The 20,391-nt window shown below is 42.0% G+C and overlaps 1 protein-coding gene across 1 annotated transcript in view; it reads right to left on the bottom strand.

Annotated features, from left to right (window-relative positions):
- LOC142369833 (uncharacterized) overlaps nucleotides 1-15,740 on the bottom strand; it is a 130,590-nt gene extending 114,850 nt beyond the window's left edge. The window contains exons 1-6 of the mRNA XM_075452232.1: nucleotides 15,677-15,740; nucleotides 11,345-11,398; nucleotides 11,170-11,223; nucleotides 8,271-8,324; nucleotides 8,123-8,176; nucleotides 7,750-7,803 (exon numbers count right to left, since the gene is read on the bottom strand). Of these exons, the coding sequence (XP_075308347.1) occupies nucleotides 7,750-7,803; nucleotides 8,123-8,176; nucleotides 8,271-8,324; nucleotides 11,170-11,223; nucleotides 11,345-11,398; nucleotides 15,677-15,679 (273 nt within the window). The 5' untranslated portion in view covers nucleotides 15,680-15,740. The remainder of the gene's footprint in view (nucleotides 1-7,749; nucleotides 7,804-8,122; nucleotides 8,177-8,270; nucleotides 8,325-11,169; nucleotides 11,224-11,344; nucleotides 11,399-15,676) is intronic.
- Between the last annotated feature and the right edge of the window lie 4,651 nt (nucleotides 15,741-20,391).

A 20,391-nucleotide genomic window follows, 5' to 3' on the forward strand; every position in this document is an offset into this window, starting at 1 on the left:
CTGTATATAAAGTTGAGCATAGCGTCTGTGGTGTGATTTGAAGGGAGCCACATTCTAAAGCATCCACTGTGTCATTTTCTGTTTTACTCTAGATGGAACCATAATTTACTAATTTAACATCAAACCTATTTTGAAAACGATGTGAAACCATAAATGTCATCATCCATAGTTATTTGTGTTTTGATTTTCTGGTCTTTTTCATGGTTTGATTATTTCTTGGTTTACTTAAATAAATCTAGTCATGTTCCTTCAACTTCCTGTCTGCGTCTGCACTCTTTTCGACATCAATCATAACAATGGAAATATTCATTAAGATAATAATTATTTTGAAAGGTATTGACATAATAGTAGAGAAGTTTCAAAGACTTCTCTACAGCAACCCCCACCCGTTATTAGAGCAAAGGCAGGCTTAAGGGACATCGTCACTGGTTTAATTTTTCTGGTCAAGAGGCTGCATTCACTTTTAAGTCTATGTTACCAGTAGTTGGATTTCGTTACTCCTGGATGAAGCCAGGAAAGCCATCGTCACAGACCGTCAATAAATGATGGATGAAGTCTCCACGATGTCCCCAGTTGGTTTAAGAACTGCTGTTTTGACACTTTGAGTTTGGCATTTGGCTGTCACCATCTTGAGAATTTTGAAGCCTGAAGTAACCATATCGAGGCATAAAGGTGGAGCCGGAGAGGGAAACCTGAGAGCAGATTGGACAAAATTGTGTTTCTTGGAAACATATCTTTTGAAGATTAGATATTACGGAACCAGCAGACTAAAAAGAAATATTTAATCTAGCTAACGACACCATGTTGACTGGGACTCCATGGGAGCCACAGAGGTTTTGGGACCAGTGCCGAGAACCCGTCAGTTATGTAGTGCTTTAAGACACTTTCACATTGGATTCATGGCCAGCAATGTATTACATGCTTTGTTGTGGTGCAATATAAACACATCCAAATATGAGCTGAGTCTGCCAGAAGCTGTCAGACTCGTCTTTACTGTCTCACAGTTGTTGTTTGGGGATTAGACTGGCAGAATTGTGAATCATGTTTGGCAGCTGCAGTACACAGTGACTTGAAGTGACAAAGTATTAAACAGTGTGATGCAATAGTACTGCATTATAAAAAAACTAATAATACAGTCTAGTGTTTGCCAAACTGCCGGGAAATTTTGGAAGTTTTAGTTGTTTCAGATGTTGAAAGTTTGCACTTCTTTTGTTCCTGCTCTCAGTAGCTGTTAGCTGGGCTCCCTCATGACCATTCCTGCCTGCTTCTCTGAACAAAGAGTAGTCTGCCTACTGAAAGTAAAATACTAACTACTCATAAGTAGGGATGGGAATCGAAAACCGGTTCTCAACAAGAACCGGTTCTCAGTGTTTCAATTCCTTGGAATCGTATGGCAATTTTGCAAACGATTCCCTTATCGATTCCAGTGGGCGCGAATGATGTCGCCACGCAACGTTGCGTGGCGAGTCCAGCGCAGCCAGCAGCCAACAGTAAACATGGCGCCCAAGCGGTACAAACACTCGAAAGTTTGATTACACATCCCTAAAAAAGACAACAACAGGGCAACTTGCAAAGTGAATATTTCACCAAAGGGAGGAAATACTACCAACATGCAATAACTATGAATGAATGATTAACGTTGGTGAATCTGAACCCAGCAAAGTTAGCAACGTTAGCATGTCCTCGGCTAACACTGCAGGTAACTAACTAACTAACAAACACTGCCTATCATGTTAGCGCCATTTGCCTCATTGTAAAAGCTGCTGTTAGTAACGGTTAAGGTTAAATGAATGCCTTCTCAGGCATTACATTTAGATGAAATCATGAGAGACAGAGCCTGACTGGCTCAGAGCCAGAGGCTGGTGGTACTACCCCCAGTTCACGTCTACCTCCAGCTTCTCCTTTCACCAGAGCAGGAAGAGTTCAATTACCCAGGCCAGGATAGACCAATGTGGACCTCACCGTTGTTGGGTTTGTGAGGTCATGACTCGTGTTACTTCTAAACTAAACAAAGTTGATGCTGATCGACCGGTTTGTTGTCCTTTTTCTCCAAATGAGAATCGATAAGGGAACCGATAAAGAACCGAATCGTTAAGCAGAATCGAAAATGGAATTGGAATCGTAAAAATCTTATCAATTCCCATCCCTACTCATAAGTTCATCACACAACCCCACTTAAAAAAAACAACAACTATTTTGTCAGTTCAAAATTCACGAAAAATGAAGACTTTGATGCACAACACTGGAAAGCACATACTGATATGACGCTTAGCTATCCACATGATCCAAAGAGAAGCAGTGGTGGTTTTATTAGGACGTGACTACTGTGTGAGAAAGGGCTCTATCTCCTGCTGGAGACTTTGGTTGAAGGGGATTATACATTATTTGAAATAATCCCGAAAAAATGGAAAAGCATGCCATAGGTTCTTTAAGCATGTTCATTTTAGGAGATATCTGTACAACACAGTACATATGGACCTATGACACAACAATTTAGGTATTTCATCTAAGCATCTAACTAAAAAGTTTAGTTTTAAATAATTTATTACCTGGTATAAGACACCTTTAATAATCAGACAAAAAAAAAAGTCATCGTCAGAGAGGTATGGTTCCTCAACACACACACACACACCACTACCCTCTAGTTTCTTGGGGAAAGTAGTTTGTTATGTTAACAGGAAGAATCCAAAATTACTGAGAGAGTAGAGTTCAAAGGATACTCAAAATAGCACCACACACTTGTAGCTAGTGGGTGTGTTCGCAAGCTTGCAGATGTGTGCTTGTTCTCCTTCATTTAACCACAGAGAAGTTGCCACAGGAAGACATTTCATACACCGCATGGTTTTGTCCTGAGCAGCTGGTGTGTTATTTCACTGTGACAGAAGTGAGACACTGTTTTCAGATTTAAATCATGACATAGATATTAAAGCGATACTCCGGAATTTTCGACATTGGACCTCATTTCCGAGTCAACCAGAGTGTAAGAAATGTGTACAGATGTTTTTTTTTTTTTTTTTTTAATTACATGCAGCCCTTGTGAAACCACTGGTTGCTGTTGCTAAGCTAGCGCAAGTGATCGACTTTTGGTAGCCTGCCACAAGAAAACAGTCTTGCCCAATTCAATAAACACTCAAAGCACATCAATTATTATGTCAGGCAGTGGATGTAAAGGTTTGTGGTGATAGAGTAATGTTTGAAATAAAACTGACCTTGCATTACATGGATTTTTATCATATGAGGGACTAGTTTATAGTGGTCAGCGGAATTGTACCTTACTCTCGGCAGTTGTGATGTAACTAACTCAGCTGCTAGTTCCAAGCTAGTTCTGCTGCGTTTGGATCGAGCGAGTTTGCTGCGAGCGGATTATAAACCAACAACGTGGCAACATGGTAAACCAGTGTGCCTTTGCTAATTGCAACAATAGAGCCCATAGATGGGTTCCGAAAAGTTTCCATTATTTTCCAATAAAAGATCCGGAAAGAAAAAAACTCTGGCTCCTAGCTGCACGATTAGACATACAAACTCCGATGGAGACGCTGCGTATCCGGGTCACATTATTATAAGTGCACATTATAATAGTTACACTGTGGACTATTAGTTCTTATAGCTTACACGGTACGTTTTTTCATTCAACCAATAGATAACAAATCTCAACAAAAATTTATTTTGGTAACTTACCGCAATGACAACTGGCCATTGGGTCCAGCAGGTCTGGGTCGTTTTTTCCAGTTTATCTTATCGACTGAGAAGAATGTTTCTAGCACTCCGCGGTTGAGATGTGGTAAGAAGTCCTGGTGCTCCGTTATGCACACATCTCGAGATGTGCTATGGCCAGACAAATCTAGACTATGGAACGATGTATCAAGCTCCAGCTCTTCCATCTGTGGGATAACTAAGTCCCACTCTCGGCAGCAAAAGCATTCTTCCTCCGTCTCCGTTGCTTTGCAATTTCGGCACCGACACCACCAATCCCCGGTTATTCTAGCTGCGGCTGTCTCTACAGACGCGCTCTCTCGTTCGGCCCTCTCTCGTTCCATCTCTCTCAACTCTTCCTCAGTATATTCCGGCTCGTACAGGTATGCTTCATTGGAAAAATTAAATGGCTCGTCCTCGTCATCAAAAGCACCGGGTTCTCCGAACATTGCCCTTCTTTGATCAAGTTTTTGTATGCTCAAGTAGTTGTGACAGCATCATTCTTCACAAAACAAACTATTGGCAGCGAGAGCCGGTAAGATTGGTGCTAGATATTAGTCCGCGGCTGCCAAACTTTCAAACCAGGAAGCACGAATGGCTGCGGGTAATAACATATAATTGTAAGGTTGGTTTTACTCCCTAAATCTCTCTATCAACGTAGATATTTGCATCGATAGCCTGGCAAGACAATTGATGTGCTTTGAGTGTTTATTGAATTGGGCAAGACTGTTTTCTCGTGGCAGGCTACCAAAAGTCGATCACTTGCGCTAGCTTAGCAACAGCGACCAGTGGTTTTACAAGGGCTGCATGGAATTTAAAAAAAAAAAAAAAAAACATCTGTACACATTTCTTACACTCTGGTTGACTCGGAAATGAGGTCCAATGTCGAAAATTCCGGAGTATCGCTTTAATGTGTGACTTTATAGTATAATATGTAGATATCAACTTAAACTGCACTGGTGTTGAAAACATTTTAGAACAATATAGTCACCATTTGAGAATAAATAAAACATACCTTATAATAAATAACAAATTAAAATAAATGTATCAATAGGTCATAGTAACTGTCCATAAAATGTTTCAAAGAGAGCCTCATAATTCTGATTCATAAAGATGATACAAGCTTCACCGGGTGCATACAAGTCATAGTATGAGGGTGAATACCTGTTCTGCTCTGCTGACTATCCATTTACTTATATTTCACTCACATATAAAACACTGAAATAATTCTAACATTTATAAAGAAATCATTTGAACGTGCGAATAGCTAAACTTATTTAGTTAAACATGTCCTCAAAATGACCTGCCCCATGCAGGAGACTGTTACAACTCTGGAGAGCTCCTTCAGTGACAGACTGCTTCACCCGTAGTGTGTGAAGGTCTTTCCTTCCTGCAGCTGTCAGAGTTCACAATCAGCAGTGCTCCCTGTAGACCACATACTCACTAGGACTGGAACAGTTTAACTTTGTGCAATATGTAGTTGTTACATCCATGTGCAATAATATACAACCAGAAATATTTCCAATGTGCAATAGTGTAAATTCAAACACTGTATATATACGAATGTATATGTGTTCTATATTGTTATTTACATTTTTTTACTTTAATTTTTTTTTCATCTCCTGCTGCTGTAATGTGAAAGTTTCTCCACTGTGGGACAAATAAAGGAATTCTTATTCTTATTTTCATTCTTAAAACCATCAATGGATACATTACATATTTGTTTGATACAGTACCAGTTAGGATACGTTGCAATCAAAAGGATTAAATGTGTTCTCATTTTTATGGAACCCTTTATAGTTTCATAGCTGAAATTGTTGGCCAACTTGTGTTTTCAGACTTATTCTTGGTTTGCTATCATCTTTTCAAGTTACTGTTTTTTTGTGTGTGTTCTACAAAGCTTAAACTGACCTGAGAAAAAAAAATTAGCATTTTAAAATGTAGTTTCCTTTGCTTGGATTCAACTACCAAACCACCCCAGTATCAGGGAGAAGGTTTCCCTAAATACACGAAAGAATTTGTATGTGAATTACCATTACTACTTCTGTTTGACCTGAGACATTAATAATGTCTGTCAATCATACTTCATGATCTATACCTGTATATATTTATTTTGTCTGTATTATTGTGTGCTTTAAACAATTATCAACCATAACATAAACCCATGGAGAAGTAAAGTGGAAAACTTGCAAAGTATCTTTATCTTCCAAGTTTGGACTGTCCTACATGGCTGCTAAAAGCCAGTTATTAAGACTGTTGCTTCACTAAATTTATATAACTGATGTGAAGAGAAGAGCCTTTATCGTTGCAATGCCTGTTTGGGACGTGCTGGAACACAGACCACAAGCCAGACCTTATCATCCAACATAAGTGCCTGATCTCACTAAAGTTATTGTCTCTGAAATCTGAACATATCCCAGGTGACAGCATCAGGAAACATGGGAGTGATTTTCCCATAGCAGACAAAGGTACTTTAGCCAGCATGTCCATGTGGGGCCCATAAGGTTTAAATTTGGGCTGCAGATAAGGGTCCCCTGTGGGTTTGTCCGCAGTTTCCACGGTGCCCTCACCTGTGTTTGCCCATATGGGTTTCAAAGTGCAACTTGAAGGGTTAGGAGTTAGGGTTACCCTAAACCTTAAATTATTCCAAAGGCAATACAGATAAACACATCACACAAAGTAAAAGAATGTTCACATTCAAATTGGCTAAATGCAAAGTCCAACCAAAGCCACACAGCAACTTGATTTGCGTCTTACTTGTCCAACCTTCTCCATTATGGTTGGTGACCTGTCCTCCACCCTTTCCAGTGCTCCTCTCTCCTGCGGAGTCCCTCAAGGATCTATTCTTGGCCCTATCCTCTTCTCATTGTACATGCTACCACTTGGGTCAATTTTACCCAGGCACAACCTTTCTTTCCACTGTTATGCAGACGATTTACAAATTTATCTACCATTGAAGCCAAATAGTAACAGTGCACAATGTTCTTTGTTTAATTGTATTGCTGGTATTAAGCAGTGGTTGGCCCAAAATTTTCTTCATTTAAATGATGACAAAACTGAATGCATTGTGTTTGGGGATACTGTGACGGCTGGCTTTGGCACCTCATCTTCAAAGCTTAGTTCAACCGTCAGAAATCTGGGAGTGACCTTTGACAGATATCTGAGGTTGGACAAACAAATTAACAATGTCGTCAGGACTAGTTTTCTCCAGCTGCGTCTCGTGGCCAAAGTTAAAATGTTTTTAAGTCATCATGACCTTGAGAAAGCCATCCATGCCCTAATAAGTTCAAGGTCAGACTATTGCAATGCGCTTTATGTCGGCGTCTCCCGGTCTTCTCTCAGTCGCGTTCAGCTGGTGCAGAACGCTGCTGCCCGTCTTTAACCAACACCAACAGACGTGTGCACATCACTCCTGTTCTTAACTCCCTCCATTGGCTTCCTGTCCTTTATAGAACTGATTTTAAACTTTTAATGTTTGTTTTTAAAGCTCTTAACGGCCTCGCCACATCATATTTATCTGAGCTTTTAACAGTCCTGGTAGAGCTCTGAGGTCAACAAATCAATTTTTGTTGGAAGTGCCCAGGTCAGAATACAAACCCTGGGGTGGCCGAGCCTTTTCCCAAAGCTGCCCCCAGGCTCTGGAATAAGCCCCCCGTCCAGCTGCGTCTTATTCCTGACCTGGGCCTCTTCAAACCTAGGCTAAAAACCTACTTATTTAGGATTGCTTTTAATACCCAGTAGTATGATGGCACTTTTATCATATTTTATCTTATTCGATTTTGTTATATTTTGTTGTATTTTTATTGCTTTCACTGTTCTTTTATCGTTTTTATTTGTTTTTTACTTATTCTTCTCTTTATTTATCACTTGCTGTAAAGCACTTTGGTACACCGTAAGGATTGTCTGTAAAGGGCTGTACAAATAATGTACATTTACATTTACATTTATATTTTATCTGACATAGTGTCTATTTTACTGAATTGAACACAGAGATATAAATTCTGTCTATACTGCTTTAATGCAGCCACATGACTGCAGAAGGGAAGTGGGTCCTACCATCGGTCCAATTTCTCCTGGAAGTCCTTGGTCTCCTTTCTCGCCAGGAAGTCCCTGCGCACAAAGCAAGTTGTTATTTGGTAGACACTTAACAAATTCAGAATATCTAAATTTGATCATTTTGATTAACTTGTAATCATGGCTTTAAAGCATCCAGAACAACATGTGATTAATCCATGTGGGTTTTGTATAAGTTGTTGTTCTACATTCAGTAAGAATAAAATTAGTCAATTTAGAAGTGATATTTTGGGATTTATTTGTATTCATTAGGACTGAGACATTTGTGGTGATCATGTAGGGGACATACCATAGCTTTTCTTTTTTTTCCCCAACTATCTGAAAAAGCATTTGCCTATTTCTATCAGAGTCTGACCTTGGGCCCTGTGGGTCCTGGATATCCTGGTGCACCCGACTCCCCTCTGACTCCCTGGACAGAATATGATAAAAACAAAAGTACTGTTAGCACAGGCCTAACATAAGAAAAAGACAACAATGATGCATCTATATCTTCAAATACTTGCCTTGTTACCTTTAAGACCAGGCTCTCCTTTTGGTCCTGCTGGGCCTTCTTCACCCTGTCCAGTAAATAGAAAACACAATAACTTAGAGTGGACACTTCACAAACGCATTAGGGTTAATTCAGGTATGTAGCGAACTCAAGTGTAGGTTTAATATGAAACTTAATCTTTGGGAGGCCCCAGCAACATTCCTGTGTGGTAATGTTTGTTCAAAGACACAGATGGGGGGTTTCCACACCAAGGAAGAGACAGACAACACCTTATTTATATCAATCTTTGCCTTTGGAGACGATTTGGGGTACTGTCTCCCACCAGACCTGCCCCATAACTAATGTTGAAAACAAGACAAGAAACAGACCTCTCACACCTCTACCAACTATTTTCTTCATGAAATCATTATTTATGAAAATGACAAACTGTTCTATGGAGCCACATTGTCACCTAGTGGTCTGTATCACGAGTAGTTAAACCTAAATTAATTCAGTAACCAGGCATTTGTATGAAGTAACTCAACTGTTAACCGATGTTCCCTGTTAAAAAATTTTGTGCTCCATTATTAACACAGGAAAATAACATTCTTCGATTCTTTATTCATATGTCGTAACTTTACAGATATCCATCTGAATTTCAGAGGTATTCAAGATCCACAACAGTTATCCATGGGATTCTAGTCAGACTATGTTGTTTATTTTATGTCTTCTTCTTTTATATGTGTATTTCATGTCATTACCTTTATATCTTAACAAGGTGTGTAGTTTTCAGAAAACTCTGAACAAATGTGTGTTAAGACAAAAGAATGGAGCAATCGAGTTTTCTTTGTTTTTATCAAACTCTTAACATTAGAATTAAAACTTCTACTTTAGACACCCAGGCAAACACCAGAACAGTTTTGCGCATATTATTGGCTGAAAGGCTAACAACATAAACCTGCGTTGTGCCCCGCCTCCACAAATCAAAGCGGGCTCAATGACCACCTTGTTACTGTGTTTGATTGGCCAGCAAACTCGCCTCACCTGAACCCCACAGAGAATCTATGGGGTTTTGTCAAGAGGAAGATGAGAGACACCAGACCCAACAATGCAGATGACCTGAAGCCTGCTATCAAAGCAACCTGGGCTTCCATTCTACCTCAGCAGTGCCACAGGCTGATCGCCTCCATGCCACGCAGCATTGATGCACTAATTCATGCAAAAGGAGGCCCAACCAAGTATTGAGTCCATAAAAATTAACTTTTCAGAAGCCTGATATTTCTGTTTTTATAATATAATTTTTTATTGATCTTATGTAATATTGTAATTTTCTGAGACACTGAATTTTGGGTTTTCATTATCTGTAACCCATAATCATCAAAATTACAAGAAATAAAGGTTTGAAATATTTCACTCTATGTAATGAATCTATAATGAGTGACAAAAAATATTGAATTTAAAAAAAAAAATTGAGCTGTACTTGTATGTAGACTTGTGTAGACTAAGTGCACTGTATCAACCCATACAAGCATTGACTGCAGCTATAAGTATATTATGAACTTCAACATACTAATATCAAATTAACGTTAACCACAGACTGTCAGGATCTGGGTTTTTAGTTATGTTTTTTGGACTGAGTTATTGGTGTTATTTTTATTCAGTACTTTGTGTTTCCTTTATTAGATCAGTCGTTGTTTCATTTATCCTTGTGTATTCTTTGTTTAATTTTCAAGTTAGTGTGCTCTTCCTCGCCCCCTGTGTTCTGCCGTCTGCCATCTTGTTCAACCACTCCTCGCCGGATCCTCGTCTATACCTTGGTCTTGTCTTGTTTGTTCCCCGATCTGTAATCCTAGTCTGCGTTCCTTGCCTCTATGGTCTCACTCCTTTCCCTGGTCCCTGGTTTTTCCCCGTCAAGTATTTAAGTCTGTTTTGTTATTTTCTTAGTTTCATGTTCAGTTTAGTTTTTCCGTATTCCAGCCTTTGCTGCGCTTTTGTTTATCTTTGAAAAAATAAATCCTTTAACTTTATTTTTGCCTCCCGTCCATGCCGGCACATGGGGCCCTCCATAACACACCATGACACAGACAACCAGTAGACGCGTGTGTAGAAAGCCCCCGATAAGCCCCCCGATAGCCCCAATAACAACAACAACACGGCAGCTCTGAATAACAGTGCAATAGTATACGTGTTCATTCATTCATTCGGCTTAAAGTATTGGTGAAATGAAGACAGATAATGCCTTATTTAGAGGCTGTATTGTCAATGCCCTGTTCTCTCCCGTTCTATGGATATACACCGATCTCCAGTGATCTAAATATTGTCCGAAGGACGCCGACTTTCACCAAACTGTTGTCGGGGAGTAGATGAATGTATTTTATGCCAGAAACAAGGTCCAGGTTTAAAAAAAACGAACTTCCCCTTTAATCTAATTTAAGTTTCCTGGGGAGGCTGGAGCCTATCCCAGCTGTCATTGGGCAAGAGGCAGGGTACACCCTGGACAGGTCGCCAGTCAATCACAGGGCCACACAGAGACAAACGAGACACACAACCATGGACGTTCACATCAGTTTAGAGTCACCAATTAATCTGACATGCTTTTGGACGGTGGGAGGAAGCTGGAGTACCCATGGAGTACCCATAGAGAACCCATGCATACACCAAGAGAACATGCAGACTCCACACACAAAGGCCCCAGACGGGATTTAAACCAGGAAGCCACTTGCTGTGAGGCTACGGTGCAAACCACCACACCACCTTGCAACCCTAGTTATTATTCACACAGCAAAATTTTAACAATCTATAACTGAGCTACAGACATTCAGGTTAGCCAGGATTTCAGAGCCATATACTGTTGTTCATGTAGTGGTGGAATATTCTCTTTGAGAGGATTTTGTTTCAAGGTTTACCAAACACACAAAAATGGATATCCTTACCTTCATCCCTGCTGACCCAGGAAGGCCATGCTCACCAGGTTTCCCCTCCTTACCCTGGGAACAAAGAGAATATATAGAAACTTCATCCTGGCCAGGATGTACAGCAGATATCCTAAGGTATGATGACAACTGTGTGAAGTCTGAAAAGATTTCAGCAAAGGTGATTCACACTTACAGGCTTACCATCAGGTCCTGGTGGCCCCTGTCTCCCTTTCTCCCCTTGAGCACCCTGTGGCATCAATACAATCCAGCATGACAGACAGAAACATTCTTCGGACATCTGGGAATTCCACTCTATCAGTCTACACACTGACATATAAAAGCACAGCTCTTGGGTAAATGACACTTGGTGTAAACATTAACCCATCCCATTTTATTGTAGTTTTTTTTTTTAAAGCAAATGCTGTAATATAGTCAGTTTAATCATTTCCATACATTTCCACAAATATCTTTCACAAAACCCATGACATTATTCATCCAAAATCAAAAAGCTGTAGACAACATTGTAATACCCCCAAGGTTCTGCTGAAAAAAAATACAGTACAGTGCCTTGCAAAAGTATTCACCACCCTTGGAATTTTTCATGTTTTGTTGCCTCACAACCTGGATTTAAAAATGGATTGTTTGCATCATTTCATTTACAGAACATGCTTACAACTATAAAGATGTATTATTTTTTTATTGTGAATCAAAAAAACAAATGAGACAAACGAACAGAAAACCTCAGCGTGCATAACTGTTCACCCCCCCAAAAGTCAGTACTTTGCAGAGCCACCTTTTGCAGCAATTACAGCTGCAAGTTGCTTTGGATAAGTCTCTACGAGCTCGCCGCATCTTTTTCCCATTCATCAAGGCAAAACTGCTCCAACTCCTTCATGTTGGGTGGTTTTTCGCTTGTGAACAGCAATCTTAAAGTCCGACCACAGATTCTCAATTGAACTGAGGTCTGGACTTTGACTAGGCCATTCCAACACATTTAAATGTCCATCCATCCATCCATCATCGACCACTTCAACGGGGATCGGGTCGCGGGGGCAGCAGCTTGAGCAGAGAAACCCAGACGTCGCTGTTCCCGGCCACTTCCTCCAGCTCTTCCGGGGAGACCCCGAGGCGTTCTCAGGCCAGCCGAGAGACATAGTATCTCCAACGTATCCTGGGTCTTCCCCGGGGTCTCCTCCCAGTGGGACATGCCCGGACCATCTCACGAGGGAGGCATCCAGGAGACATCCTAACCAGATGCCCGAGCCACCTCATCTGACTCCTCTCGATGCGGAGGAGCAGCGGCTCAACTCCGAGCCCCTCCCGGATGGCTGAGCTTCTCACGCTATCTCTAAGGGAGAGCCCAGACACCCTGCGGAGGAAGCCCATTTCGGCCGCTTGTATTCCCAATCTCATTCTTTCGGTCACTACCAACAGCTCGTGACCATAGGTGAGGGTAGGAACATAGACTGACCGGTAAATCGAGAGCTTCGCCTTCTGGTTCAGCTCCTTCTTCACCACGACGGGCCGGTGCAGAGCCCGCATCTCTGCGGACGCCGCACCGATCCGCCTGTCAATCTCCTGCTCCATTCGTCGATTACTTGTGAACAAGACCCCGAGATACTTGAACTCCTGAACTTGGGGAAGGATCTCATTCCCGACCCGGAGAGGGCATTCCTCCCTTTTCCGGCTGAGGACCATGGTCTCAGATTTGGAGGTGCTGATTCTCATCCCAGCCGCCGATGCTAACATAACCACATCATCCACAAAAAGCAGAAACACGATTCTGATTCGCTGAATCAGAATTCGCCAAAACGGACCCCCTCAATGCCCTGGCTGCACTTAGAAATGTTGTCCATAAAAATGATGAACAATCGGTCCAATCGGTTCATCAGTGACAAAGGGCAGCCCTGACGGAGTCCAACCCTCACAGGAAACACGTGAGGGTTGCTGGCGACTTACTGCTGGTGATGCAGACCAAACTCTGGAACCGGTCTTACAGAGACCGAGCAGCCCCTATCAAGGGGTCCGGCACTCCATACTCCCAGAGCTCCCCCTTTTTAAAGAAGGGAACCGCCACCCCGATCTGCCAGTCCAGAGGCACTTTCCCCGATGTCCACGTGATGTTGCAGAGGTGTGTCAACCAAGATGTTGTAGCCCTACAACATCCAGAGCCTTGAGGAACTCCGGGTGGACCTCATCCACCCCCGGGCCTTGCCACCGAGTAGCTTTTTGACCACCTCGGCGTCCTTAGCCCCAGAAATGGGAGTTCCCACATCCAAGCTCTCCGACTCTGCTTCCTCATCGGAAGGCATGTGGAGGTCCTCAAAGTATTCCCCCCACCGACTCACAACATCCCCAGTTGAGGTCAGCAGAGCCCCGTCCCCACCATAAACAATGTTGACGGTGCACCACTTCCCCCCTCTAAGCCACCGGATGGTGGACCAGAATCTCTTCGAGGTCGTCCGGAAGTCGTTCTCCATGGCCTCACAAACTCCTACCAAGTCCGAGTTTTTGCCTCAGCACCCGGCGAGACTGCGTTCCGCTTGGTCTGTCGGTACCCATCACCTGCTTCCAGAGTCCCACTGGCCAAAAAGGCCCGATAGGACTTCTTCTTCAGCTTGACGGCTTCCCTCACCGCTGGTGTTCACCAGTGGGTTCGGGGGTTGCCGCCACGACAGGCATCGACCAGCTGCCTCAACAATGGAGGCACGGAACATGGCCCATTCGGACTCAATGTCCCCCACCTCCCCCGGGACATGGTTGAAGCTCTGAGTTAAAGATCCTTCTGACAGGGGATTCCGCCAGACGTACCCAGCAGACCCACACAATACGTTTGGGCCTGCCAGGTCTGACCGGCTTCCTCCCTCACCTGCGGAGCCAACTCACCACCAGGTGGTGATCAGTTGACAGCTCGTCCCCCCACCCAAAGGCGGAGGGAGGCTACCCTCTCGTTCACCGGGGGGCAATAAGTATGCCCACACCTGCTCTGCGCCTCTCACCACGGGCAACTCCAGAGTGAAAGAGAGTACAACCACTCTCAAGGAGACTGGTTCATTTAAATGTTTCTTCTTAAACCACTCGAGTGTTGCTTCTGCATTATGCTTCGGGTCACTGTCCTGCTGAAAGGTGAGCCTCCGTCCCAGTCTCAAATCACAAGCAGATTGACACAGGTTTTGCTCAAGAATATCCCTGTATTTAGCACCTTCAATCTTTCACTCGACTCGGACCAATTTCCCAGTCCCTGTGGCTGAAAAACATCCCCACAGCATGATGCTGCCACCACCATGTTTCACTGTGGAGATGGTGTTCTTGGGGTGATGGGATGTGTTGGGTTTGCACCAGACATAGCGTTTTCCTTGGTGGCCGAAAAGTTCAATTTTAGTCTGATCTGACCCGAGCACCTTCCTTCCTCCATACATTTGGGGAGTGGCCCACATGCCACTTATTTTTAACACTAAGTAATGGCTTTTTCTTGGTGGAGAGTGCGGCTTATTGTGGTCCTGTGGACAGATACTCCAGTCTCTGCGGTGGAACTCTGCAACTCCTTCAGGGTTACCTTTGGTCTCCGTGATGCCGCTCTGATTAATGCCCTCCTTGCCCGGTCTGAGTTTTTGTGAACAGCCCTCTCATGGCAGGTTTGTTGTGGTACCATGTTCTTTCCATTTGGAGATGATGGATTTGATGGTGATCTGAGGGATCATCAAAGATTTGGATATTTTTCATAACCCAACCCTGACTTGTACTTCTCAACAACTTTGTCCCTGACTTTTTTGGAGAGCTCCTTGGTCTTCATGGTGTGGTGCCTCTTGCCTAGAGGTGTTGCAGACTTCATTTCACTAATTATGTGACTTTTGAAGGTAATTGGTTGCACCAGAACCATTTAGGGGCTTCATAGCAAAGGGGGTGGATAGATATGCACATGCCAATTTTCAGTTTTTTAAATTTTTTTATATATTTTTTTTTCTCATTTCATTTCACCAACTTAGACTATTTTGTGCAGATCCATCAGATTTAAAAACATTTAAATTACAGGTTGGAATGTAACAAAATAGCCAAGGGGGGTGAATACTATTTTTACCTAGTATATTTAGGCAGCTCTACAAAGAGGAGACTAAATGAATACTCATCATAAGTTAATCGTTACAATCAGATATCATTACAGAATGCTAGCAGTGAGCAGAAAAAAATCTTGATACATATATTTTTGGTATAATGTACCAAAGCCACATCAAACACAGCAAGTTCCTAGTTTCCTTGTTTTTGGTTTAGTATCCCTTTCCTTATTGCATATACAACTGTAAATCAACATACACTGATATCTCATACAATAAATCAATGGGAGACCAGTGATTCAACAAAAATGCAAACAAGAAACAGAAAGGTGCATATTAAAGTCAACAATGTATTTTTTGTATTAGTACTGCAAAAAACCTTACAGACTAATTCAAAATCAATTCAGGGGAAAATGGTAAGTCATTTATCAAATCAATTTGTATGTGTGCCTGTGTGGGTGTGGGTTTATTACCATGCGCCCTGGTGGGCCAACTACTTTGTTGCAATCTTCTTCTACTGTTGCTGTTCGATTTAAGGGACACTGAGGATACACAAATATGAAAAGATTAACAGATAAGGTAATATCCATTGTTATTTACATTGTAACACCTCAGTGCTTAAACAAATGGGCTACTCTATGCCGGCACAACAAACCCTTCCAATTCATTTCATGGCTTTTCTTTTCAAAAAGGTTCAAGAAATCCTATAGTTCAGTTCAAAATCCCTATTTAAAAATAATACTATATGAAGCACCATCAGTTGTTTCTTTCTCGCTACACTGACCGCCACAGAGTTTCTTCCAACAAAAACTAAACCAAACAAAATAAATGAATAAAACTACCTCCCAAGGTACTTTTAGTCCCAAAAGAACCGAGTGTGAATTCTAAAATTCATATTTTGAAAAATGTAAGAATTTATTGCAGATAGTCTACATAGAAAACTTAAACTGCAACAGAAGTTTAATCAGGTTGAGATCTGGACTTTACCTAGACCACTGCAACACCTTGAATTTTGGTTTTCAGCTATTCTGTTGTAGCTTACTTGGTTTGCTTGAGATCATTGTCCTGCAGCATTACCCAACTTCAACCAAGTTTTGTTGTTGGACAGATGGCCTCATATTTCACACTGGAATACTTTGGTATACAGAGGAGACCCTTCTTGAAAGTTGATATGAGGTGTTTGGTTTTCACCCAATGTGATGTTTTGCATCATAACCAAAGACCTCCATTTTGGTCTTGTCTGTCCAAAGAACATTGGGCCTCATGCAAGAACCGTTCGTACGCACAGATTTGTTCTTAAATCGTGCGTACGAGTGATTTAAGAGAATTTGCGCATTCACCAATCTTTTCGTATTTTACGTTTTCTTTCAGGTACGAACAGAATTTACGAGTGATCCAGACCTGTCGTAGGAGTTTCGTAAAATAGTCCGCTGTTATTCAAATCAAGTTTGCTTGACTAATGGATTGTATATTTAATTACTTTGAAGCAAACATAAATAAATATATACATTATATCCCATTATAATGCTGACATTATTCTGTTTGACTTAAATTATGCACTAATCGAAGGTTAATTCTCTGTATGACTCTGTATATAACAAGGTTAATGGCAAGTGTAACCAGCGGCTGATTTTCTACTTTCGGATGCCTTAGTGCGTCAGGCTCTTGGAAGAGACCGTGTAGAGACAAACGAATGGCTGACATCGCGATTAAGATTCCCAAAGACTGTGCTGCTGCAAATATGCAGCTTGCTAGAGCCACAACTTCAGAGAGAAACACGCCGATCAAACCCAATTCCACCACACGTCCAGGTCCTCACCAGCACGAGACACATATACGCATCTGACACATATACACTGAGCTGAAGGCCAGGTGGGTGTGTCTCGATACAGCGGGGGGCAAACTGCTCTATAGCCCAGAGAAGGCATGCCAGATTTCCACAATATTGCCATGAACGAGGGTCTCCACCTGAACCAGCCCAGGCAGACCAGAAGGTGTGGTGCCAGAAGACCCCCCTCGTGGACCACCCCATCAAAGAGCCATCATGATCAGAATCAGAATCAGAATCAGAATCAGAAAAAACTTTATTTATCCCCGAAGGGCAATTAGAAGGGCGAAGAGCGGTCCATTAAAGAAGAACAAGAAAATGGAATCATAATGACAACAAAACACAGAAGGGGGTGACAAAAAACAAACAATGTAAAATAAAATATTTAGCAAATAAATAAGATAAGGCGTCGATTGTAATTAAAGTGTCGAGGTGATATTGTACTTTGCACATCAGCTATAGTACAGAAGATCTAAGTTATAGTTAGAGTCACTGTCTCAGACTTCTTAGAGTTCAAGAGGAGAATAACACTGGGAACAAAGGTTGCTCTCCTCCTTTGGGTCTTACAGGCCGGACAGCGGAACCTGCGACCAGATGGCAGCTTCTCAAATGCCGGAAACAGAGCATGAGTCGGGTCCATGAGAATTCGACGAGCCAGGCTGCTAGCCTGCTGCTCGTACACAGTGTTCAGATGGCGAACAGAAAGTCCAATAATCTTGGAACACACCTTGACAATGTTATGCAGGCGGTTCCTTTCCTGTACAGTGATGGAGTGATACCAGATGCATATGGAGAAAGCCAAAACACTCTCAATGAATGAGTAATAGAAAGTCAACAAGATGTTCTGACTGACAGAAAAAGAGTTCAGTTTCCTTAGTAGGTACATCCTCTGGTGACACTTCCTCAGGATCCCTTCTGTGTTGGAAGAGAACCTCAGTTGGCAACCCAGGATGGTTCCCAGATATTTATATTCCTCAACTGTCTCGACCGGAGAACCGTGGATGATAGTGGTGACAGCCGCCGCCAGTTCCTTTTGGCTGCTAGAGAAGGTCACCACCATGTCCTTAGTTTTGGTGACATTCAGCTCCAGGCAGGAAGAGTCACACCACTCTATGAACTGCTGAAGAGCTGGTCCATGATGGAGGGAGGGGCCGGACAGGAGGGACAGGAGAACTGTATCATCAGCAAACTTAACCAAGTGACAGTTGGAGTGTGTTGATCTGCACTCATCGGTGTACAGAATGAAGAGCAGCGGAGATAACACACAGCCTTGTGGGGAGCCAGTGGAGGTGGTGAGGAGGTCAGACAGGTTATTATTAATCCGGACACGCTGGGTCCGGTTGGTCAAAAAGTCCAAGATCCAGAGGATGAGCTGACTGCTCATGTTGAAGTTCCGGTGGAGTCTCTCTGCTAGAATATGTGGTTGCATGGTGTTAAAGGCTGAGGAAAAGTCTGCAAACAGGAGTCATGATGAGGCAACAACTGATTGCACGGCTTTAGTTGCAGTCATCGAGCGCCTGCCCATGGCGAGACGTTTTTTTTTTTAAAGCCATTTTCATATCAAACCATTTATTTTTTTATTTCGGTGACATGGTATTAACAGCACTCGTAATTGCTTCCCATTTCTTGGCTTTACCAGGTCCCGTAATTCCACTGCTGACACTGCTAAAATGACGGATTTTCCTTTCTGGATCTCTGAAAGCAGAACTTCAGTCTCAGAGCCCCTAAAGTTGTTCTTTTTGCGCCTTGATGCCATTCTCATGACTCAACACTCAACACTTCCTAGCACAGGAGAGTGGAAGCACAGCCTTATATGGTATTATTTTGGGGCGTGGAGTATGCAAATCTACTATCCTCGTGCACGTGCAATTATATACGCACAGGTAATAAAAATACGAAAATATTCTTGCATGAGGCCCATTGTTCCAGAAGTCTTGTCATTTATTGTGATGCCAGTTTTTTTTCTCATTATAGACATGCTGACTGAGACCTATAGAGTCTAAAACGTAGCTCTTATTTTTTTTGCCGTTTCCCTGAGCATTGCATGGTCTGACCTTGGGGTGAACTTGTTGGGACATCCAGTTCTGGGAAAATTGGTTTTAAAGAGGTGGTCTTTTGCTGACAATCAGTTAATTGATGTATCTTCAAGTACAGCAGCTTTAGAAGTATCTTTAGAACCTGATTTGTATTTAGACGGCTTCTGCCCAGTTGATCTCTCTGAACTAACAACAGCAATAGTCTCTTCTAAACCATCAACTTGTGTTTTAGACCCAATCCCAACCAGACTGTTCAAGGAGGTTTTCCCATTAATTGACACTTCCATATTGGATTTGATCAATCTGTCTTTATTGACAGGATATGTACCTCAGACTTTTAAGGTTGCTGTAATTAAACCTTTACTTAAAAAACCTACTCTTGATTCAGAAGTGTTGGCTCATTATAGACCTATATCCAATCTCCCTTTTATGTCTAAAGTTCTTGAAAAAATTGTTGCAGCTCAGCTTTGTGATCATTTCCACAGAAATAATCTGTTTGAAGAGTTTCAGTCAGGATTCAGTGTGCATCATAGCACAGAAACAGCACTGCTGAAAGTTACCAATGATCTCCTCTTAGCCTCTGATAGCGGACTTGTGTCTGTGCTTGTCCTGTTGGATCTCAGTGCTGCATTTGATACGGTCGATCACAGTATCTTATTACACAGACTTGAACATGTTATTGGGATTAAAGGAACTGTTTTAGGCTGGTTTAAGTCATATTTATCTGATAGATTTCAGTTTGTTCTTGTAAATGAAGAATCTTCCTCACACACCAGAGTAAGTCATGGAGTTCCCCAGGGTTCTGTGCTTGGACCGATTCTTTTCACTTTATACATGCTTCCATTAGGTAACATTATTAGACAGCATGGCATAAATTTCCATTGCTATGCTGATGATACCCAGCTGTACTTATCTATAAAACCAGATGAACCCAATAGGTTGGTCAGACTACAAGCATGTCTTAAAGACATAAAGACCTGGATGACTCAGAACTGTCTGCTTCTAAATTCAGACAAAACTGAAGTCGTTATCTTTGGACCTGAGCGCTTCAGGGAGAGATTGTCTAGCTATATAGTTACTCTAGATGGTATTTCCTTGGCTTCTAGTTCTACAGTGAGGAACCTTGGAGTTATTTTTGACCAGAACTTATCATTTGACTCGCATATAAAACAGGTTTCTAGGACTGCCTTCTTTCATCTTCGTAATATTGTTAAAATCAGGAACATCTCGTCTCAGAGTGATGCAGAAAAACTGCTCCATGCATTTGTTACTTCAAGATTGGAATACTGTAATTCTTTATTATTGGGCTGTCCCACATATTCTC

Source organism: Odontesthes bonariensis, chromosome 20 (genome assembly GCF_027942865.1).
Source record: "Odontesthes bonariensis isolate fOdoBon6 chromosome 20, fOdoBon6.hap1, whole genome shotgun sequence".
NCBI lineage: Eukaryota > Metazoa > Chordata > Actinopteri > Atheriniformes > Atherinopsidae > Odontesthes > Odontesthes bonariensis.